The sequence below is a fragment of the Macrobrachium nipponense genome, chromosome 40 (assembly GCF_015104395.2).
Source record: "Macrobrachium nipponense isolate FS-2020 chromosome 40, ASM1510439v2, whole genome shotgun sequence".
Classification (NCBI taxonomy): domain Eukaryota; kingdom Metazoa; phylum Arthropoda; class Malacostraca; order Decapoda; family Palaemonidae; genus Macrobrachium; species Macrobrachium nipponense.
This window is the reverse complement of record NC_061101.1, coordinates 49,936,409-49,962,604: the sequence shown is the minus strand read 5'-3', so window position 1 is coordinate 49,962,604 and position 26,196 is coordinate 49,936,409. Positions and strand designations below refer to the sequence as shown.

Sequence of the window (26,196 nt, the reverse complement as noted above, 5' to 3'; positions counted from 1 at the left end):
ATGGTGTAACTTTAAAATACATACATACCGTACATATTATATATGTATATATATATCTATCTATATATATATTATATATATATATATATATATATATCTATATATATATATAAAGCACCGCAACATCTCACTTCTCCTGCGCAGAAGCAGCCCGACGCTCTAGGTATATAAATTCGGGAGCATCGCGAGAGCGGAAATGAAGCAGGACGCAGTCACATAAAGTTAACCTCGCTCCGCGGGTTATAAATAGCTTCGAAAAAAGCGCGCGCGCGGGCAATATTTTTTTTTCCCCTCCCAGAATGCGTAGGTCTGTTTTATTGTTGTGTCGTGTAATGAAGGGAGAGAGAGAGAGAGAGATGAGAGAGGAGAGAGAGAGACGAGAGAGAGCTCTTCTTGACGTAACCACACGTAATGTAATATTGCTCCCAATGATCTAACATCACTGTTGAAAAAATAACAACAAAAAATATGATGAGAGAGAGAGAGAGAGAGATTCTTCTCAACGTTAAGATACATAAAATTGCTCCCAATAACTTGCCCTTAGTGTTGTTGCAGATACCATAAATAAATCGATATAGGGAAAACAACGTAAATTTGAAAAAAATAAATAAAAAAAAATACAGAGCGAAACAAAACTACGGAGGAAAAAATCCCTCTCTGCAGCTTTCATTTTTTATTTATCATATTTCCAGGAATCATATTTCGCGTGCGTTTTGCCCACCTGACAAGCCATGTAGTACATGCATGCTGTAGTTTTATTATTTAGTATGTACATGGCATTTATATATATATATATATATATATATACATATATATATATATATATAGTATAGACATACATGAATAATTTTTATTTTCTGCATCTCCGTGATTCATACACAACATCAAGCTATCCCAATTCGCTACCGGGAAATATTACTTTTTTCACATATGTTAACCGAAGAAGGGGAATTTTTTCTTTTGTTTTATTTGATAATAACTTCGTCGTCTCCTGGGATCGAACCAGCGACATGATATTTGTTTGTTTAATGTTTTTATGCACAACACCAAACAAACAAACACAACACACACACACACAACCCACAAACCCATATAATATATATATATATATATATAATATATATATATATATATATATCATATATTATTTATATAAAACAAGTATAATATAAAACATACATACATATATATGTGTGTGTCTGTGTTACTTTATATATGTGCAGACGACGTGGTCATTTCTAACCAAACATAATGTAAACAACAATAATCGATTAAGCCGAACTGAATATTTCTCTCCCAATAATTTAATGTAGAAATTCACATCGTATCCTGAGAGCAAAACAAATGACAGTGCAATCTGCAACCAGTAAAAAATATATATAAAAAATACGTTTTTCAATAACACGACTGTGTATCATTTGACAAAGCAAACACAAAAAACCGCTCCAAGGCTCCGTCCCAAAAATGGCAGAGAGAGAGAGAAGAAGTGATGAGAGAGGGAAGATTGGAGAGATGGAAAAATTGGAGAGATTGGGAGAGGAGAGAGAGAGTGAAGAGAGAGACGAGAGAGAGATGACGGAGAGGAAGAGAGCTTTGGAGAGAAGAGAGAGAGAGAGAATGTTGGAATGGGCGGAGAAAAAGAGACAGGCGACCGGGTGAGAGGGGAGATGGGGGGAATATGGATGCGGGGAATTGGAGGGTGAGAGAGAGAGAGAGAGAGAGAGAGGTCTTAACCATTAAAAACTACAGGATTAACACATTATATATAATATGCCAGATATTATATAACTTATCACCATACATACACACACACACACACACACACACACAACACACACACATAGTATTTATAATATATTTATATTATAAATAAATATATATATATATATAATAGGAGAGGAGAGATGAGAAGAGAGAGCAGAGAGAGAGGAGAGAGAGAGAGTGTCCTTAAAGAAAAAACTATAACATATTAACAAAATATATACATATATATAATATATATACATATATATATTATATATATATTATTATATATACTTATATATAATATATATATATATAAGAGAAAGAGGGATATGCTAAACAGAAAAACGACAATAATGTGAGAGAGAGAGAGAAAGAGAGAAGAGAAGAGAGAGAGCAGAGGAGAGAGAGAGAGAGAGAGAGAGAAGCCACGCTAATCCAGCAACCAATAATTCCAGTCACGTAAAGGCAATCCAATCTCGTTCAAAGAGACGGGCTACAACCCCCGTCCCCTTAAACCTACCCCCTCCCTTCCCCCCAGGGAGGAGAATAACGGAACCTCCACTTCCACCTTTTCTTTTCTATCAGCCTCGTCTTTATTCCCTCTCTTTATTGGCCTCATCTTTACTCCCTTGAATGCGGTTCTTAATTACTCTATATCGTTGCCCCAAATGAGATAACCCCCTCTATGGAAACCTAAGAATAGAATATGGAATGGAGGCCAAAGGCCAAACGCTTTGACCTATGAGGTCATTCGGGAAATCGACAGTCAAAAGGTTTGAAAGGTGTTACCGGAGGAAAACCTCAAAGCAGTTGCACTATGGATCAATTGTTAGGAGAAGGTGACGAGCAAGATGGAAGAGAATATGAGGGGAGGTACAGCAAAAGGAAGGGCTCTCTTGCTCTGACAAAAAAGCACACATGCGCGATGAGACGAACGTCTTTCGACCAATCCCTCAATACTAAAATTCAAGTTCGTAACCTAAGAGCTGGTACAGTAGGGAGACTAGACCTTTCTTCCATCTTGTAACGCCAGATAACTCACATTCAATCAACTAAGCTGTCTTTTCTCTGTAGTAGTCATAACATTTGGGGCTCTGGTATCCCAGTTGACACTTTCGCCTTGACTTCACAGAGCAATAGTTCTGAGTTCAAGATAGAAAACACAGATCTACCTATTGGGTTCAACAACCACTGACAACCAAACAAGCAGCCACTGACGACCACAGAAGCAGCCACTACCAACCATACAAGCAACCAATGACAACCATACATGCAGCCACTGACAACCATGCTAACAGTCACTGACAACCAAATCCAGCAGTCACTGACAGCCATACATGCAACCACTGACAACCACAGAAACAACCACTGACAACATACAAGCAGCCACCACCAACCACACAAGCGAAGTGAAAAATCACACGAACGATGCAAACAAATAATTTTACGAATTCCTAATGTATCCATAACCACAGACAGTCTTATTAATTCACCTATACTTCGTTTTCACTAAAACGAGGAGAAAGGCGCAACTGACTTTCTTCAGGTTACTTGATGAATATGGCAAAGACCAACACAACACAAGTTCATCCACAAAATGATTTGTGTTGAAGTCAAACAGAATACTATCAAGACAAGACTTGAAAAACAGTCTTACAATCACTGCTATTAATTAAAACTGAAATTCTGCCACGACGTATAAATTTTATTTCCACATTGTTAAAAATATTGGAGAAACAAATCCACGGTATCGGATGGGTACCAATATATTTAAAAATAAATCTGTTCGGTTCCAATTTTCTAAAAGGTTTAGATTTATTCTTAAAAAATATTTGTACCCATACATTACTGTGGATTTGTTCCTCCATTTTAAGACTCGTGATACGATGAGTATTTTTTATTTAAAAAATAAAAATATTACAATGTTTTCTTAGTTTATTCAAACATGACAGCCTTTTCATCACGAAAATTGAGGGCTTGATAAAGCTAATTCTAAAATACAGGGGCTCATGCTCGTCAGTATAATGATTTACGAGCTAGCTCTGAGAAAACGTTAAATAAATATAAAATTCTTATTTCAAAAAACAAAAAATTAAATTCTAAAGTTGAAAATAAAAAATAAAATTATAAATTTAAAAATAAAAATTAACATTCTAATTTTCAAACAAAACAATTAAATCCTGATTTCAAAAATACAAAATAAAATTCTAAATTTAAAAATAAAACAATTAAATTCTAAATTCTAAATTTAAATAAAATTGTAATTTTAAAAATAAAAGAAATAAAATCCTAATTTTAAAAATAAAAATAGTCACCGTCTTTCTACCAAATGTTGTATCTACGGAAATGACTGAATGACTGAAATGATGATAAAAAAAAAAAGGAGAGAGAGAGAGAGAGAGAGAGAGAGAGAGAGAGAGAGAGAGCGTGTGTATGGGTTAGTAAACTTCTTACCACGCGATAAAATGCCTAATGCAACACCATAAAATTAGCAAGATGCCAGACAGCCTCATTCACTGTAAGGGGTCATATAAGTTGATGGAGACATAGCATATAAAAAAAACGGCCCGTCACATTGCAGCTGTAACAAGTTATAGCAGAGGGAAAAAAAAAGAAAGCTATTTTTATGTATCATTCGTAGCTAACGAACCCCTTGCGAGGTGTTGCATAACACAACAGATCTATTCTAATCCCATTACTGGATGTAATAACCGCTGACAGACACTAATAAAACTCGCGTACCGTGCTGTGTCTAAGGGGATTTTTTTTTTTTAAGTCAAGGACATTAATGCATACCCCACATGTAAAACGTAGCCAACAAGATGTTTTAATCTTGTTACCTAATCTTCTCTTCAAATACATGTCTCTAGGTTTGGCAAAAATTGATAACAAGGTGGAAACCGTTTTGGACTTTTATTAATTTTGCCAAACCTAGAGACATGCATTTATGAGAAGATTACGTAACAAGATACACACACACACACACACACACACACATATATATATATATATACTATATATACTATATATATATATATATATATATACGTGACTGAAATAAGAAATTTAGCAAAAGCTGAAAATAATGTTGAAACAATTGTTCGGGGAGGGTGGAAACACAAGAAAGAGAACATGAATGGAGATACAGTAAAAGGACTGAAAGGGATTGCAGCTAGGGGGCAGATGGGACGCTCTCACGCTGCAAAGAACCTCAAGTAAAGTCTACAGTACACTGCATGAAGTACACTGACGGCACTACCAGCCTACGGGGTATAGATAAATATGACATATACATATGAACTAAAACAACCATATAATCAACAAACAAAGGTGACCTTGATCCATCCTCGCCCCTGTAAAATCCTATTGGTCAAGACCACCTTGGGTAGTAAACAGTGGCACCCTTGAAATACCCCATGGGCCACAATAATCCCTTTCGTCACCTTAGCCACAGATTCCATTCTGTGCGCAGCAGCTGGTGAAACAAGAAACATACATCACAGTGGCAACAAGAGATAAATTTCAATCAACGATAATACCATCAAATTAGCAAATAAACACAGGATTTCCTAACGTGATATCGGCAAACAGAATCTTTAGAAGACTCCACAAATAGAAACCAACAAGCCAGCACCAACTGGTGGCTCCCAGATGTTAGGAAGAAGCAATCGCGCTTCGGCTTTAAAGAGTTAGCAGGCTTACGCAGGACGTCTGTCTACAGAGGTGCCCTTCACGAGAACTCCTGACGGAGGGGGTGCCTCAAAAATATCCCCGTTGCCATACACATTCCGGCAATAGACGGGTGCGATAGAAGTCTTGTTACTGAATCAGACGTCAGATCAGAGAGAGAGAGAGAGAGAGAGAGAGAGAGAGGGTGGGGGGAAGGATTCACCTTCTCCAATGCCAATTTATCTTGGGCAAAGTAGCTTATTGGAAACTACTGTAAAATTGATACTTCCTGCAAAATAAGGACTGCAAATTTCCAAGCAATACAACAGAGAGAGAGAGAGAGAGAGAGAGAGAGAGAGAGAGAGAGAGAGAGAGAGAGAGTCACCTTCTCCAAAGCCTCTTCCTCTAAGGCATATCGGCTTATTGCAAATTACTGTAAAATGGCTACTCCCTGCAAAAAAGACTGCAAGTATCCAAGGAATATCAACTCGCCTATGTCAGATTTTAACGCAGAAAGAAAGAAGCGCATTATAAAATTTACAAAGACAAGTGGGATGGACTTACATCAGATTAAGCCAAGAGGGGGGGGATTAAAATGGTTGTAAATCCGCGGGATTTTGTAAAACTAAACACTACCAATTATCTCAAGCCACTGACCTCTCTCCAAGGAATGAATTCTCAATTTGACTGAATTAGGTTTGACCGCTGTTAAAACTAAATCTATATTCAACAAAAATGCGCTGAAATTTGACATGACTATTATGTACGTGAGCTTAGAAAAAGATAAAATATTTTTCCAATGATAAACCACTTCCTCAAATATATATGATGGCTCCAGACAAAGTCATCGTAATTGTTGCTAAAACATTCAACGTTGAACTGCTGAATTAAAGATAATACAGTTTTAAACTTCCACTACATATGAGTTTTAATTTTCTGTAAAAGAAAACTATTGCGCCGGCTTTGTCCGTTCTTTATTCTGTCCGTCCTCAGATCTTAAAAACTATGAAGCTAAAGGGCTGCAAATTGGTATATTGATCATCCACCCTCCAATCATCAAACATACCAAATTGCAGCCCTCTAGCCTCACTAGTTCTTATTTTCATTTAAGGTTAAAGTTAGACATAATCGTGCGTCTGGGAACGATATAGGACAGGATCTAGTTAAAGTTTCATGGGCCACGGCTTATAAAGCGCTATACCGAGACCACCGAAAGATAGATCTATTTTCGATGGCCTTGATTATAAGATGTACAGAAAACTCGATGGAGCTGAAGAAACTTCGGCGCTTTTTTTTTCGAACTTCAGTTTTTCACAAATATTTTGCAGACACCCAACTGCCTTTCCTCCTCTCACATTCCCACTGCCCATTTCATTTGCCTCTAAATACTATAATACAAATCAATTAGTGTTTCTGTTTTTTCCACCATCCACCTCCACATTCAGTATTCCAGGTTACTCATCTCCATCGACTCCTGATCGCTTTCTTTAAAGTTTCTCCTCTGACTTGAACTTAAAAATCGTTTGCGTGTCTGAAGAATCTCTTCACCGGCCCCCAATCAACACGGCATCGTCTGCAAATAGCTATTTCTCTCCAATCATTACTTTTTTTTTTAGTAACTTTATGATGACGTCTTCTATCCATCTTCAACATAGTTATATACAAGCATATATATATATATATATATATATATATATATATATATATATATATATATATATATATGTGTGTGTGTGTGTGTGTGTGTGTGTGTGTGTGGTGTGTGTGTAAATAAATTCTTCTGTTAAAACAGGATACGTCTCAAGTAAAAAGGCCCATTAAAATATATAACACAAGCACACATATAGATATGTATACGCAATCATAACGTCCATTAAAACACCCTGGTTTAAAGCTAAGGACAATATTTTGGTGGACTAACTTCTACCCTTATCAAGCAGTGAATGACAGGAGTTACACTATATGTATATTTTGCCACTGTAACCCTTTCTGTTATTCACTGTTTGATACCAGCTTTGAACCAGAGTGTTTTAATGGGCCTTTTTTTACTTGTGTATATATATCTATATATGTGTGTGTTTGTGTGTTATATCTCCATCCCAAAAACCCCCACCTGGTGAAAGTTACACCTGGAAGCATCCGTCACTTATGGTAAGCCAAATAGTATGCCATCACGCTAAGCCTAATGGCAGTGTCGACACCAGCGAGCCAACAAAACGCCTTTCATGAGACACCACTCAGAGAGAGGACAGAAAGGTTTTTCATCGATGTATTTTTCAGTGGACACATCGAAGTATTTTCGACAGAGAAGCAAGTGACGTGGGCCTATTGCAATTCTAGAGTATGCAGAACAAAAGACAGAGATCAAAATGCTTCTAAGCTATCCGTAACAAGAAAAGAGCAAGGCGTGATCCGGCTTCCAGCTTATTCGGGGGGCACGTGCTATAATCTATGGTGAAATAGCGCGATGCATCACCAACGGAAATTAAAATAAATGCGCTTTATCTTATTAGAAATAATTGCACTGTACTGTTTAACATGACCAATATTTATTACCTACATTTTCATTCTATAATCTTAAACATCTTATCTAAAATTGCTGTAGCTTTAACTCAATGCGAAACATCTTTTTCAGACGTTTTAAGGCTTTCCCATAGTTGCTTTCCTAACCCCCACCCACACCAGAAATTGAACAACAACAACACAGTAGTTGGTAAGGTTACTCCTCGAGTAAATGAGAATGGTTCGAAGTTATCCGTAACAAAATAGCAAAGGAAAAACTGACGAACGAAAATGAAATTCATCCTGTCGACTAAACATTTTCTACTTGCAAACCCAAGCTATAATGGTTTCGTCCCTGGTGCAAATCTGCATTCATCGCAGGCGCTTTTAACACCAACTACTGTTCAGGGTCATCCAGTCATTCCAGTACAGGAACTGGAATTGGAACGTGACATTTAGGCCTGATACCAAGCGCTGGGACCTACGAGGTCATTCAGCGCTAAGAGGAAAATTGAGGGGTTGGGGTGGGGTGGGGGGGGGGGGGGGGTGGGGGGGGGTGGGGAGAGGAGAGAGAGAAGAAGGTTTGAACGGTGTAACAGGAGGAAGGAAGACCTCGAATTGCACCATGAAACAATTGTTAGAGAGGCTGGAGAGTCAAGTGGAAGAAAGAGAGGAATATGAACGAAGGTGCAGTAAAAAGGAATGAAAGGGGTTGCAGCTAGGGGCCCAAGGGACGCTGCAAAGAACCTTAGGTCATGCCTACAGTGCATCGCGCGAGATACACTGATGGCACCACCCTCTACGGGGAAAGTGCAATACATAATGGCTTTGAAATAGCTGTCGATCAGGACAAGGCATGCAAATATAACATCTGACCAACAAGAGTAAGACCACGTTCAGTCCAACTCCTAACGAAACCAGCCATGACACAATGGTAAAAAATCCTAAGTAGGGCGAGCAAAAATATGAGGGGGCTTAGATTAGTCAAGGAAAAGATACGACGTGTGAGGCGCTCAATATCTACTCAAAGGAAAAGTCCTATACAAGAGAATGCAAAACTGCCTCCATGCCATCCCTTTAAAGTATCATTAAAATTAAGAAGCAAAAATGAGCTAAAGTATCTTCGGCACAATCGAGTTTTCTGTAAGTAGTATACTGCTGCACGAGCCACGGACCGGTGATAGCCTGTGCTATGACGTTGCCTAAAGGACGTTTATGGCTAACTTTAACCTTAGGTAAGATAGAAAAAAAAAAATAAAAACTGGTGAGGCTAGAGGGCTGCAATTTGGTATGTTTGATGATTGGAGGGTGGATGATCAACATACCAATTTGCAGACCTCTAGCCTCTGTAGTTTTGAAGATCTGAAGTGCGGGCGGACAGACAAATAGCCATCTCAATAATTTCCTTTTACAGAAGACTAAAAAGGTTCATCACTGTCATTATATCAAAAATAATGTTTTTATTAAATACTTAAGAAAATATTTAAGAAAACACAAGTACCAGAAAAATCCATACAAAAATACGCTGTCTTCTCAGCATAAAAAAAAGTAAAATAAAAGTACATCACTGTCATAATAATGATAACAAAAAATTGAAAATATTCAAGATAATAATACTTCTGAAAACATAAGTGCCAGTGGGACCCCCCTCCCCCCTTCCAATTTAGCTTTCAAGGTATACCGTACAAAAATTCCATAACAACAAAAACAGGTGAGGGGAAACGGGTTGGGGAGGGGAGGGGGAGGGGGAGGGGAGGAGGGTATTAATTAGTGGAAAACGAGCTGGAGGCACATCCAGGGGCCCCCACGTGAACTTCCCCAGCGGATCATCTCAAAACTATCATGGGAAGGGAAGGGGGGGCTCGTCGGAGTATTGATTGTGCATGAGGCGAAGGAAGAAAAAAGGGGGTTGGGGGGTGGGGGGGGGGGGTAAGGGAAAAAGCGAGAGAACCACGGGCGCGAAAGGGAGGAACGGAGATGCGAAGAAGAGGACGTGGAGAATATAGAGAATGTGTGGAGTAGAGAAAGAATGCAACCCATTTTCGAAAACGGGACCCTTTTTTGAAACATACATACATACATACATATATATATATATATATCCTATATATATCTATATATATCTATATATATATATACACACATATATATATATATATATTATATATATATATATATATATATATATATGTATGTATGTACCCGGGTTCCCGTTTTCGAAAATGGGCTGCATTCCCCCCACAACACGACACCAGACAGAGAGAGAGAGATGAGAGAGAGAGAGGGGGAGAGAGAGAGAGAGAGATTAAAGTTGCATTCTTGTTGAGGGTTAGGAATTTACACAAGTAGAGGGACACCCTTCCCTTCCGAACTGAGCAGCGTAGTACTGTTTTATACTCATCTTACTGCGAGGAGAACCCTCTTTGCTCAATTTGCGACTGAGCCTCCCTGGGAGGGAGAAGCCCTTGATAATTTCCTTTCCATTCAAGCGATAGTACTCATTTTCCTTCGTAACTGTTTTATCTTTAAAGTAAAGGCAATGGCTACGTCTCTCTCTCTCTTCAGGATTACCACTGTGGTTCAATGAACAGTAAAACTTACTTATTTTCCTAAGTAACTGTTTTATCTTTAAAGAACAGTAAAATTAATGGAATATAGAGTTTAGGCCGAAGGCCAAACGCTGGTACCTATGAGGTTATTCAACGTTGAAAGGGAAACTGATAGTAAGATGGTTTGCAAGGTGTAACAGGAGGAAAACCTCGCAGTTGCACTATGATACAATGTTCGAGAGGGTGGGAAGTCAGATGGAAGAGAAGATGAACGGGGATACAGTAAAAGGAATGAAAGAGGTCGCAGTTAGGGTCCGAGGGGACGCTGCAAAGAACCTTATGCAATGCCTACAGTGCACCACGTGAGGTGCACTGACGGCATCACTACGGATGCAATTAAAAAAAACGTGCGTTTTAAAAACAAAATTTAAAAAACGCCGGCCAAAAAACCATAGATGAAGGTTTTTTTTTAATCCATCATTTTACTGAAGAAAAAGCATATTTTCCTCTTCCTTGTTATGTTAAATGAACACAAGAGAGTTATTTATCATTAATTTTGTTATAATTACCATTCCCTGGCAAAAAAAGTCATTAGGGTAACAACAACAAAATTAAGGACAATAAAATATTACTTTTCAAAATTCTGCATTGAATACCTGTATGAAGAAGGCACATTTACTCGAGAGTATAATGAAGTAATAATCAGAATGAGTGGTGTCGTGAAGAGAAATCTCAAAACCAGTCTCGCTTCTGCTTGTTGTGTCCTCAGATTCTGACCCCTCATGATCCATAATCGAGGAAGCAGCTGCTGAACATGGACCACTCTGTGTTGGTTCGCCAAAAAGGAGTGGGCATCAGTGGTTTGCCAACACTTGCCTTGGTGGTTTTGGCAGTGATAGACTTCTCTGTGCTCTAGGGTTCCTCAAATAATGTCAAGTTGTGAGATATATACACATGCTTAGCTTATTCCGTTTGGAAGAGTGCATCCACAGCAGCGCTGGTACGAGGAGGAAGACTCAAGATACTTTGAGCTTTAATTGGTAGTTGACTACTTGAACATATCCCGCCTTAGCTGCCTAACGTATTCACTTTTAAATTTGTCTGTCTGTTATAGGACTAAGCCTTAACATCATACAAACTACTTTTTATATGATTTTAGTGGCTTTCATCCACTCTGTAGATGTGCTATTCACAAATAGAGTTTAAATGATAACCACATGTTGATTTGTTATGGAAAAAATTTTATTTATCAAATAAACTAATTGAATAAATTTAAAGATATCTTTTAAAAAATAGCATCTTAAAAAACACGTTTATAATTTTATTTTTATTTATTTATGTTTTTTGGGGGGTTTATGGGGGGGGGCTTTTTTTCCATCACTAGGCATCACCCCCTACGAGAGCAAAAGTTGACACCCTGTGAAGTGATGAACGCCACTTGAAATGTTGGCCACTACCAAAAATAGCCAATAAGATGGAAGGATTTCGCCATTAATATTATAAGGAGTGATACATAGTGTTAGAAATCACAATATATAAACAGTACTGGCGAACATATACAGCTGTCCAAATGGGAAGTGGCTTCAGAACTCAGTAGAGCTAGTGGTAGAAACCAAATATAATGTCAAGAAACAATACCGACCACCAATATACATCTGACAGGTGTCAGGAGAAAGGCGAGAAAAAAAAAAAAAAAAAAAAAAAAAAATCGGCATTACTGGGCCCCTACTATATTTCAAAATAGAGATAAAAATCCAGAGGTTTCTTTCATTCGATGCACTTCTACCACAAATCCATGCACATAGGAAAATCCTCCCCTTTTTTCTTCTTTCCCACCGTTATCCCTCCTAAGGAGTCGGTTGCTGATGCGTCTTCTCCTCTTCCACTGCCTTCTATCAAAGGCCTCACCCTCCTCCACCAAACCTCTTCTCTCCATATCTTCCTTCACTTCATCTCGCCATCTCATTCTCTGTCTCCCTCTCGATCTTCTCTCTGTAACAGGTTCCTAGCTCCCGAGCCCTCTTCACTCCCTCCTCGTCATCCTTCCCCAACACAAGCCCATACCACCTCAATCGTGAATCTCATATCACCTCTGTAATCTTTACTAAGCCTGCCCCTCTTCTTGTTTCGTCATTTTCCAATCTCTCGAGCAGCGATATTCCCATAATCCACGTCAGCATTCTCATCTCCGTTCTCTCAAGCTTTACTTCCTCTTTTCTTCTTTAAGAGCCCATGTTTCCGATCCATACTTTAACACTGGTCCTATCACTGTGTTAAAGATCTTCACTTATAGAAATAACAACCCCCCCCCCCCTTTGTATCTACTTGTAAACGACGACACAAGCACCGCTCATGATGCAAGGGAGACCGGTCAAGTAGCAAGTCCATTCACCCGGAATCCGGTCGTTATGTCTTCAAGATAATTACCAGCCTTTCATCAGGGCCTGGGCCCTAAGTCTTAGATATTTATACGTGGATAGAAACCAGTTGGTTACCTAGCAACGGGACCTACAGCTTATTGTGGGATCCGAACCACACTATAATATCGAGAAATGAATTTTTATCACCAGAAATAAATTCCTCTGGTTCCGCGTTGGCCGAGCCGAGAATCGAACGTCGGACCACCGGATTGGTAGCCGAGCGCGAAATCCACTCGTCCAACGAGGAACTAAGTCTTCAAGAACAATTGCTATGGCCCATGGCGGACGACGACAGATTTCATTGGTTGTCTGAACTGTTTTTCCTGACGTCTGCTGAACGAATCGGGAACCGTGATCGAGAGAGAGAGAGAGAGAGAGAGAGAGAGAGAGAGAGAAGAGAGAGAATATATTGGTAGGATTTAAACCAATTGCCAAAAGTTGAGACGGTGAAAGGGAAATTGAGAGTAAAAAGGCTTGAAAGGCGTAACAGGAGGAAAACCTCGAAGCAGTTGCAATATGAATCAATAATTGTCAGCAAGGGGGTGGAAAGTAAGATTGAAGAAAGTGAGTATGAACGGAGGTGCCTACAGAGCACCAAATGAGGTGCACTGACGGCGATACACAAAAACCTGTAAGACCGGTAAATACATCTAGCGTGGAACAGAATCTACAGAATCGGTTCTCTGACACGACAAGGATCCATTTCACTTCCATTTCGTGAGCCAAAGTTTGCCTGATTCATCATCATGCATTCCACCTTCACGAACTGCACGTGTGCAATTACCTATATTATTGTGCAAGTTTATAAATATATATATATATATATATATATATATATATATATATATATATATATATATATATATACCTATATATATACAATATATATACTTGACGTTTGTACATTGGTATACGTAGCCTACTCAGAAATATACGCTCCCGGTGACTAAGAATCTGACAGAGAACTTGAGTGTTAATAAATGAACGAACTTTAATAGGACATTCGCAAGTTCGTCCAATACCTTTTTCAAACAGGAGAGAGAGAGAGAAGGAGAGAGGAGAGAAGGAAACGAGAGAGAGAAGAGGAAAGAGGAATGAAACCATTCCCAAATACTCCAGCATCAACGCCATCACTGTAAAGGGTGTCAGGTGTAAAAAAATAAATAAATAAATAAATAAAAATAAAGTGATTGAAAACTACTATGACGATTCTATTAACAGTGACTCAAAATAGCTATCATTCTAAATGACAAACATGGGAGCATATATGTGTGAAGGTACAATCATCGTTAACACAGCGGTCATAAACACGTTATGAAAAATAACATGTAGTTAAGGACTACGACTTTCTCTCAGTGAAAAAAAAAGTCGCAACAACTGACTTTCTCTTAGTGAAAAACGTCGTGACGAATGGCTCTAAATTAAAAACGTCATAGATGAAAGTCATACAAAATTACTTTCTCGATGAAAAAGTCATTGAAAATTACTTTCTCGATGAAAAAGTAATTGAAAATTACTTTCTCAATAAAAACGTCAAAGAATTACTTTCTCTCAGTGAAAAACGTCATGGAAAATTACTTTCTCAATGAGAAACGTTATAGCAAATGACTTTCTCTCAATGAGCAACGTCATAACAAATGCTTTTCTCTCAATGAGAAACGTCATAACAAATCTCTCTCACAATGAGAAACGCCATAACAAATGCCTTTCTCTCAATGAAAAACGTCATAACAAATTACTTGCTCTCAATGAAAATCGTCATAACAAATGCCTTTTTCTCAATATGAAACGTCGTAACAAATGGCTTTCTTCAGCTCCAAATCCTGCCCAGAAAAAAAGTCCTTTCCAGCCGGACTTCCAGATGAAACGACTCTTTCCAGAAAGACATCCATCCCAACCAGCTGGATCGAGGCGCTAGATGACGCAACACCAAGGAAAAAAGGAAAAAAAAGGCAGGAAGAGAGGAAGAGCATATCTCATCGCAGAGCATTGGGAAGGGGGGAGTGAGAAAGACTCATCATCCATGAGGACGGAGGAGGAGGAGGAAGAAGAAAGAGAGGGAGGGAGAGGCGAAATCTCCTCCTCCTCCTTCCTTCCTCAACCCGGTCATTCAGTCATTCTTCAACTTCTTCATTAACCCGATGGACCGGTGAATTATAAAGCCGGATAATGGAGGAAATAGCAGTTATAAATTTCTCCTTTGTTTTAACGGAGGGTTCTTGAGGAAAGGCCAAGAGCCCCATTACGGGGTTATTAGTAAGGCTTCTCCCTCCCAAATTGCGGCTGTAATTAGCTACGAAGCAACGCACCGCAAGCAATGAATGCAGACTTTTAAAACAAGGGGTAGGAAGGGGGGGGGGGGGGGACCGTTGGGCTGAAGCAATGATTCACAAGTGGAGGAATCATGCATGTTTTAGAGTAGAATTCCCATCAGCCGTGCATCTGATGTCTAGGCCAGCCTTTACGACGCTCCTGAATGGCTGTTGATAAGCCAATCACAGAGGTGGAAACTCTCAGTCTCTGGAGAGAGATTGGTCACGCAGGGGGCATAGCCAGGATGTATGTTCCACCTCTTTCAAAAGTATCCCTCAGGAGAGGTGGAACATACATCCTACCTATGTGAACACTCTCGAGAGAGATGGAAAGTTCCCAGCCCTGTGATTGGCTTATCAACAGCCAATCAGGAGCGTCGTAACGTACGGGCCTGGACATCGGGTGCACGGTTGATGTGAATCTACTATAGCTAAGGCACGGGAGAAGGACATGACAAAGACGTCAATATGCATCTGTGTACACACGGTGCTTACAACTACGACACTGACTGCAAATCTCAAGGCTATCGGGGGAATTGTCATACTACTACATCGCTTCATGAGGTACAAATAGCTATACATACTACAGGAGAATTCAACAGAAAACCTTCATGGGCAATCTACAGACGACAGACACGAAAATGAGTCAACTATTAAATAAGACCTTTCTTCCTCTAAATCTTCAAGTGAAAAAAACTCACGGACAATCCACAGACTACACACAGACCCGAGAGGATTACGATGTGAAATCAGCTTGTAGAGAGAAAAAGTGACATGAAAAATTGATAGCTAATTAAATATGAGAACGGAAACTCGAACCAATTCATCTGGATTCACGCGACATCAGCAGAAAGCAGAACTGAATTTGTCCCTTGCTTTCAATATTTGGAAATCGGGAGATTCCACCACAACTGCACTTGGGTCAACTACCCCACAGTTTTAGTTGCAAATCACACAACGATGAAGATGATACTATAAAAATGATCACGTTTTTCATGCTTGCCTGCGTCCCCCATCTTTAGGAGATGGTGTAACATGACGAGCAGAAATAAGTATAAACATGAGTGAATGCCTGGAGGAACTGATGATATTGGCTGAGTTTTTCCCGTTAGTTCTGAAGTGCCTGAACACTGGTGTATGGAATATCATACAGAGGAAGTTGAATGCACCTCACATAAACAAAGAATGGAGTTTCGTTTTTCAATAGCAGCGGTTGCTCTTTTTCCACTAACTACATATATATATATATATATATATATATATATATATATATATATATATATTATATAATATATATTAATTTGTGTGTGTGTTTTATATATATATTATCTATATATATATTATATATATATTATATATATTTATATAGGTCATTTTTCACTGACAACAAAACAAAAGGTCAAGCAGTGACAACAATTAGCCATAAAACTAACGAAGCCCCCCCCCCAGCCCCCCCCCCCCCCCCCCCCACCCCCACACGCTACCAATTCCAAAGCGTGCGCAGATCCTTCTAAATTCCGCGTAATCAAGTTCTGTATGGGAACTATATTTCAACGACACCCAGGATTAATTATAAACAATTCACTCTTAAATCTCTCATGGGATACATATCTAGCTCACATATATAACAAAACAAATTGCCACAGATGAATTATAAACTCTCGATACGGGGACAACTTCCCCTTTGGCGTCACGTTTAGGGAAAGGGAAGAAGAAGAAAAAAAAAAAAAAAAAAAAAAAAAAAAAAAAAAAAAAAAAAAAAAAGCAATCATACATTGGTGCAAAGTCGGGATGCCAGAAGAGAGATGATGTATGCAAGGGCTCGAGAACCCATCATGATCCCCGCATGGCTGGCTGGCTGGCTGGCTGCACTACACTCGAGCAGGAAGGGGGGTGAATACACTTTGTATTGCCATATTCTCATCATGGATCTGCGTGTTGAACTTGACACGGCACAGTTCATTGTGTTTCTGTCACTGATGATAGCTCTCTCTCTCTCTCTTCTCTCCTCTCTCTCTCTCTCTCTCTCTCTCTCTCTCTCCTCTCTCTCTTTTCTCTCTCTCTCCAATATTATATATATATATTATAATATTATATATAATATTAATTAAATATATAATAGGTTACAGGTGGACAGCTCATCAGTCGATTTATGAAGATCAGGGGGCAGTGGAAACAGGCTGGTACATGAACAAAGATGGTTTTTATGTACAGCCTGTTTCCACTGCCCTCTGATCTTCATTATATATATATATATATATATATATATATATATATATATTATATATATATATATTATATATATATACATATATATATATTATACATATATTTTTTTTCTTCTTCACTTTGCTTTTGTGAGAGCTTTCTTGCCCCATTTGCAACCCTGGCCTTATTTTTTTTTTAATGTTTTTTAAGCCATGACTTTGTGCCACGAAGATGTGTTAAATACACGGAAAGTACTTAAATTTTTCCCAGTGGCTTCAGCTAATAAACAAAATCACGTGCTTACTTGTATTTCTTATATATATATATATATATATATATATATATATATATATATATATAGATAAAGTTTTAAATCTACACACACACACACATTCATACAAGTGCAACGGTACCCAATGAGGAAGACTTGTCTTACATGTCCTCGCAAGCTTGCACCTGTACATTAAAAAAAAAATTGGAATCTAAACCATCCACGTTTTATTGAAGTCTAACAAGAGAGCTATATATCTATATATATATATATATATATATATATATATATATATATATATATATTCTCCACCTCACAGGCTGACTTACAATTTAGGTACACCATTACAGCCATAGATATTTTGATGACTGCCGGATAACGTCATGAACTCTTTACACTTACGGCTTTAAGTCGAATTCGGGGAATGTATATTGCTAATGTATACTCTAAGAATATATATATCTTATATATATATCTTATCACATCACCATGATTCATATATTATATACATCGAGCTACAAATGTCCTTAATATTAAAGACATTTGTAGGTCGATGTGTGTATGTATGTATGTATATATATATATATATATATATATATTATCTATATATATATATATATTATATACTATACATTTCTTATATCACATAATGGGAAAGCAAAAATATTCTGAAATACACGACTGTCTCTATTCAGCACCAGAATAATTCGGTAATAGTAAATCCATGACAGTGAAGAGGTTTGAAAGGCGTAACAGCAGGAAAATCTCGCAGACATACCATGAAACAGCTGATAGGAAGATTGTGGAGAGTAGGATGGAAGAGAGAGAACATGAACGGAGATACAGTAAATGGAATGAAAGGGGATGCTGCATAGAACCTTAAGTAATGACTACAGTGCGCCGCACGAGGTACGCCGACGGCATCTGACGAACTCTGTGGACCTCATGCGGTGCACTGTAGGCATTACTCAAGAAACTCGGCAGAGTGCCTTCGGTCCCTAGCTGCAAAAATCCCTTTCGTTCCTTTTACTGAACCTCCTTTCATATTCTCTTCTTCCATGTGACTTTCCACCCTCTCCTAACAATTGAGGTTGTCCTCCTGTTACACCCTTCCTAATCTTTCACTGTTAATTCCGCTTCAGCGTTGAATGACCTCATCGACCCCAACGCTTGGCCTTTAGCCTAAATTTGACAATCAATTCAATGTACTTGAGTCTGTCTCATTGAGCACTGGCTGATTGACTGACCCCTAGACTCGGAGGGGAGTATTGTAACGGCGGGTAACTTTACAATCCCACGACAGAGCTCTAATTCTTCCTGTTTATGAGTCACGAGGTGACGCCTGTTTACGATACCCTGTTCAGGCTGCGATACTTTAAAACAAATTGCACCACACCTATCGTCAGGATGGCAGCAGGGTTAACAGGGACACGCCTGTTTACAGAGTCCATACAATGAAGAACGGGGCTCAGCCCACAAACCTACAGACAATAAAATATTTTGTGAATAAGCCGTATAGTCAAAGCAACCCTCCCCCCACCACCTCTCTATCTCTCTTTTGCTTGTTTAGATGGCAATAGATTAAACCACCTGACTATGATTACTACATTGAACCACCTGAACTACGTGGAAATCTCTCTCTCTCTCTCTCTTTTCCTTGTTTTAGACGGTTGAACTATGTAAAGTTCTCTCTGTCTCTTTTTCGCTTGCTTGTTTTAAACGGCACTACATTAAACCAACTGATTACAAGTATGAGGAAAGCTTTATCTCTCTCTCTCTCTTGCTTGTTTTAGATGATACTACGTTAAACCAACAGACTACAAGTATAAGGAAAGTTATCTCTCTCTCTCTCTCCTCTCGCTTGCTTGTTTTAGAGTTTAGACGGTACTACATTAAACCAAGTAACTACAATTATAAGGAAAGTTATATATTTCTTTCTCTCTCTTGCTTGTTTTAGATGATACTACGTCAAACCAACTGACTACAAGCATAAGGCTCTAGAGTTTTTAACCCTGAACACACTATACATAATTCGTACCCGGCGACATCTGTTCAACCAGACCGATTCACGGCACTCTTGAAGCAAAGCCGTACTATTATAGTAGATTCTCGTCGCATGGGCGAGACTTATCAAAGTCCTAATCGAGTGCTCCTAGTGCCTCTGCACTCAATTTAGAAGACGAATGTTGTTTATCAGCGAGTCAATGTGGCTTACTGATACGCTATCTCGGATGTCAATCGCCATCGCTCATTTGAGGCCCGACAAAGGCCAATTTCCCCCAGCGCGCTATCTGAATGAGATACCGACTTTGCATTCAAAACGCGTTTGACGATTACACAAAACATGATTCATTCTGTTAAAAGAGATATTGCACACGTATATTGGTAGATAGAGTGTACGTGTATGCAGGAAGATTAAGAGGGATAATTCATACAGGTTATACCAAGCCGCGTTTTGCTTCACTTCATACGACATCAATATCACCACAGCAACTGATCGGAAGAATTTTGTTTCACGAGAAAACATTTAATACCACGAAAACTGACAGGAAGACTTATTCATAAAATGGAAAAAATAATACACTGTCGTGTTCCCCGAATAGTATAGTTGACTCATCTGTATGTATATGTATGCATGTATGTGTATATATAATATTAACATATACATACACACACACACACACACATATATATATATATATAATATATTATATGTTATTAATATATAATAATAATCTATTATATATATAATTTATATATATATATAGATATAATTATATGTATTACGTTTCCTACTGATGCCGGGTTTTGTTTTTCATTCTTTATTTCTTTCCTACTGTTTACATCTTCCATGTCTCCTACGAAAAAAGAAAAAAAAATCAGCAGGTTAAGACATACTTAACGACTATACACAGTCCATTGAAATTCATGCGTATATAAATCCACAAAAGTGACTGATGTTCCAGCTAAGTCTCATTTGATAAATTCTGAGCAGCCTCAGCTTTGGTGGTCATTTCACATAGCACAACGTCCCCAAGTCACTGAGATCTGGCGTGGTATTCACCAATGACTCAGAGACACCTTAGGTACGATTTGAAGGTGTGCTTCATCACTTCACTGCTCAATCAATATCGAGGCTAATTAAAAAAACCTAGTTCGGCGCAATCGAGTTTTCTGCACGGCGTATGATCATGAAACTTTAACCACGGCGCGGTAGTGGTGTGTCCTATATTGTTGCCAGACGCACGATTATGGTGACTTTAACCTTAAACAATGATTCAAAACTACTGAGGCTAGAGGGCTGCAATTTGGTATGTTTGATGACTGGAGGAATGGGTGATCAACGTACCAATTTGCAGCCCTCTAGCCTCAGTAGCTTTTAAGATCTGAGGGTGGACAGAAAAGTTTTTTTTTTTTCTACAGACAACTAAAAAAGAAACACTCATCCCAACAAACGCGAATGAATAAAGATAAACGAAGCTGAAAGCTGATACGGATAGAACAGAATGGAATACAAAAATGCCGCCAAAGGCCAAACGCTGGGATCTATAAGGTCACTCGGCGCTGAAGGGGAAACTGAGAGTAAAAGGTTCTGAAAGGTGAAACGGGAGAATAACCTCGCAGGTGCACCATGCACCAACTATGAGGGAAGGGTGGAGAGTAAGATGGAAGAAAGAGAATACAAACGGAGGTCAAGTAAAAAAAAAAAAAAAAAAAAAAAAAAAAAAAAAAGAATGAAAGGGGGTTGCAGCTCTGGGCCGAAGGCTGCAAAGAACCTGACGCAATAATGCCTTCAGTGCAACGCATGAGGCGCACTGACGGCACTAACCCCCCCTACTGGACCGGACCTGATATGGACCAATGAAAGCATCGACGGAAACAAACAAATCGCTCATTATGGAGCGCATTTCAAAATGCTCTTAATTGCGCCGTCGGTCCCACGAGAAAACAAGTTTGGGGGTTATCGCAGCATCTTATGACTGTCAGCTCCAGCTCCAGCTCCCGTAACCAGTATTTTTCTCGTCTCCTTTTTTTCTGCGTTCCCTGATGCCTTAAAGGGTAAAGAGTATAGCTGTGATAAAGGGCAGACCTTTTACGAGAAGTAAACACTCCCAGAGGCACCTCTACTAAAACTGAGTTTTTTTTTTATCTTTACTCAATATTATTACTGTTTTATCACCAGTATAATGATTACTATCTTTTTTACTACTTCAGCAACTGTGTGGATATTGCCGTTTATTCGTTTTCTTATCATGTTATCTCATGTAACAAGATTGTGTATATATATGTTACTGTTTGCAATTTGTATATTCCGTGTATATGGCATTGAGCTGACAATAATTTACTCACTTATTATTACTAATTCATTGACGTTATCTCGGTCACAATAGTAGTATGAAGGCATCTTAAATTTTTCCTTATTCATTTAGTTCTAGCTACTGAGATCAGTGACAATGTAAGGAAAAAGGGTAGACAGACGTAACAGGTAACGTTTCTCTTTATAGATAGCTCGAATTAAGAGGGCCAAGGCACTCTCTCTCTCTCTCTCTGTCTCTGTCTCTCTCTATCTAATAAAACACCAGAGAAATGTTGACAGTTATCAACTCGATTCCATGTTTTATGTATATGAGTCGTCATTACAGTTAATATGAAGGCATTACGGCTAATATAGCCTATAACGACATAATAGCTGAGCCATTCCGTAAATGGAGTCTTTATGGGCAAATTCAGAACCCTGGGCCGTAATAAATCAGCATACATTATTAAAGTGTATAATGTATTACGACAAAAAATAATACAACATCGCTCCTGAGGACACTTCGGAGGACTCTGTCTGTCGTTCTGTCTGTCTGATCAACACACCACCATATATATATATATATAGAATATATATATATATATATATATATATATATATATATATATATATATATATATATATATGATATATATATATATATATATATATATATAGTATATATATATATATATATAATATAGATATATATATATATACAAAATGGAAGAATTCTGCGTCTAAATTCTTGATAGACACCAATTCGTCATAAAAAAACTGTAAACCTCACCTCTTGCGCCATATCCGAACTAAACTTACGAAAAACTAGAAAGTGGGAATGTTGACCTTTGTTTTTTTTTTTCGAGACGACACTTGGAGAATTTCTAATATTAGCTTTGGTCATCACGTGCAAAATGTCAGCAATTACTCTTAAATAGATGCTTTAAAATATTCTTTCACACACAGACACACACACAACACCAAAATGAGAGTAGAGTTGTTCAAGCAAGAAAAGTTAGCATAAAGAATAGCTGAAAGCAGTTAAAAACTTACTCATTCTAATGATATGATCACCACACACATATATATATATATAAAATACACACACACACACACATATATATATATGTATATGTGATATGTATATGTATATATATATATATATATATATATATATATATATATATATATATATATATATATATATATATATATAGTACTGGTAATCTTCTTAGGCACAAAGATATGTTAATTCAATTGTATTCCACATAGGAGAATGAAAAGGTTTTCGCTCTTTGGATGAAGGGTAACGGTCATCTGGTCGTTTAGAAATTAGAATATTAGAAATTAGAATGATGTCCAGCCAAAACTGAGCAAGTAGGGATGAAAGTGATTTGATTATGAGTTGTTTTAGATATAGGGGAAATATGTTCTTTTGTATCCCACATAGGAGAATGAAAAGTTTTTCTTAGAATATGCCCAACAGTTTTGACCACTGGAGGACGAAACAGTTGGGCATATTCTAAGCAAAAGTCTTTTCATTCTCCTATGTGGGATACGAATGAACATATTTCCCCTATAACTAAAACAACTCATAATCAAACCACTTTCATCCCTACTAGCACAATTTTGGCCGGGTATATCACTCTCATTTCTAAACGACCAGATGTCCGTTACCCTTCATCCAAAGAGCGAAGTCTGCCAGCATCAATGGAGGACTAACTCTTACTCCAACCATCCATCCCATAAACCGAAATATAAACCAACTGCAAAGAGATCCCCTTCATCCGCAGCTCTCAATCACGGGAACAGTTTCTTCCGTTTTCTTTTTTTCAATCGCTTATCAAACCCTTCAGTGAATAATGTCATCAACAGTAGACCAACACCATATATATATACACTTTTTGTGTGATTGCAAAAACACACCCCTTCCTCCTCAAGAGTAGAATAGAATAAAGAATTAAGTCCAAAAGCCAAGCGCTGGGATCTATGGGGTCATTCAGCGCTCATATGGAAACCGACAGTATAAAGGTTTAAAAATGTGTCACAGTAGGAAAACCTCAAAGTAGTTCCACTTTGGATCAATTGTTAGAAGGGTGGAAAATAAGATGGATGAGAATACGAACGGAGATACAGTAAAAGGAATGAAAGGGGTTGCAGCTAGGGGCTGAAGAGATGCTGCAAAGAACCTTAAGCAATGTCAACAGTGCACCTCACGGCACCTCTAGTTCCTCATTGGATGAGTGGGTCGCGTACTCGCCTATCAATGCAGAACCAGAGGAATGTATTTCTGGTGATCAGAAATGCACTTCTCGATATAATGTGGTTCGGATCCCACAATAAGCTGTAAGTCCCGTTGCTAAGTGACCAATTGCTTCCCAGCCACGTAAATAAAATTCTAAACCTTCGGGCCAACCCTAGGAGAGCTCTTCATCCGCTCAGTGGTCTGGTTCAACTAAGACAGCCTAACTTTTTTAACAACCACCTCTACGGACCTTCTCAAAATCGGACATTTACCTGGGACCAGACACCAAAAAAAAGACAACGTAACCAAATGCATTTTTCGAGAAGTTTCCTTACCTTTAGTTTCTTGTTGAGCTTCTGGCAGTACCTATAGAGCATAGCCAAATTCAGCGGTCCGAAATCGGCGTAGAAATTCTCATACACCAACTCTTCGTCAATAGAGAAGTAGTGGGTATTCGCCGTGGACCGAGGCCTTCCCGAAGTCCTCAGAGTTACGAAGTAGAGGCGATCTGCAATGGAGAAAACGTTCGAAAACATTAAGTAACGTTGGTCCAAAGATGAAACGTTGTTTCTGAAATTTAGTTAAAGGGACAGACAGACAAACACAAAGGGTGGGAGGGAGATTCAAGTAATAATTCATAAAGTAACATTACCATTCAAGTGAATGAGAGAGAGAGAGAGAGAGAGAGAGAGAGAGAGAGAGAGAGAGAGAGAGAGAGAGAGAGAGAGAGAGAGAGATTAAAGTAATCATTCATCTATTAAATCCAGTTATTATCCACGTGATAAGAAACATATATATATATATATATATATATATATATATATATATATATATATATATATATAGATAGAGAGAGAGAGAGAGAGAGAGAGAGAGAGAGAAGAGAGAGAGAAATTCGCACTAACAGCCCGTGACTAGGCAAATACACACACACACACACACAGAGAGAGAGAGAGAGGAGAGAGAGAGAGAGAGAGAGAGGAGAGGAGGAGGAGGATGGAGGAGGAGGAGGAGGAGGAGGAGGAGGAGGAGGAGGAGGAGGAGGAGGAGGAGGAGGAGGAGGAGGAGAGGATACACTGTAGACTGCTACGATGTTTAACACTAAAAGATAAAAAGATATAGAACTTAATCTTATTTTCAGTATACAAACCTTACACGGAACTGACAATTTCTGTCAGATAGGCGACATAACAAAATGCCCTGACCTCACATAGAAAGGCCCTTGAACAGAATTCAAAAGTACCACTGCATATTCAGAGGACTAATTGGTAACATCTATGCCGAAGTGATAAGAATAGTAATGTATAAAACCACCGAAAACATAAATTCAGAAACTAAAGGCGATATGAAATCGGCTACATATGAAACATAAAACATAAATGGCAATATAAGTAGAAGTACATGATGAAATACCAAGTCGAAGAAATCACGGAAGATGAAAATCAAGTCGAAGAGTTCCAAGAATCACGATTCTCTACATAGGACCGACAAAATGGTTACCCCAGGGGAACACGGAAGCACTGCTGATGCCTTTCATCAAATGAATTACCGGAATCGTGAAACGAACAATATGATGATAAACGTGAGCTGTCATCTATAAAAACAAAATCACAGTGAAGTATACTTGACGGAAACGTTGTCGATGTAATAATTGAGTGTGTGTGTGTTTGAACGTACGGTGTAATAAGTGTGTGTGAGTGCAATGTAATTTCTGTGCCTCTGTGTGTGTGTGTGTGTGTGTGTGTGTGAGAGAGAGAGAGAGAGAGAGAGAGAGAGAGAGAGAGAGAGAGAGAGAGAGTATGCGATGCAATAACTGTGTGTGTGTGCGATGTAATGACTGCGCCTGTGTGTGGTGTGTGCGCGATGCAATAACTGTGCCTCTGTGTGGAGTATGCTATGTAATAATTGCGAGAGAGAGAGAGAGAGAGAGAGAGAGAGACTAGCTCACGCAGCTTCCCGGCATTCTTCTACCGGACA

At 38.5% G+C, this 26,196-nt stretch overlaps 1 protein-coding gene across 3 annotated transcripts in view; it reads right to left on the bottom strand.

Moving 5' to 3' along the window:
* LOC135212149 (dual specificity protein phosphatase CDC14A-like) overlaps positions 1–26,196 on the bottom strand; it is a 229,259-nt gene that overhangs the window by 194,219 nt on the left and 8,844 nt on the right. For all 3 annotated transcript variants that reach the window (XM_064245564.1, XM_064245563.1, XM_064245565.1), the window contains exon 2: positions 24,555–24,727. In XM_064245564.1, the coding sequence (XP_064101634.1) occupies positions 24,555–24,727 (173 nt within the window). The remainder of the gene's footprint in view (positions 1–24,554; positions 24,728–26,196) is intronic.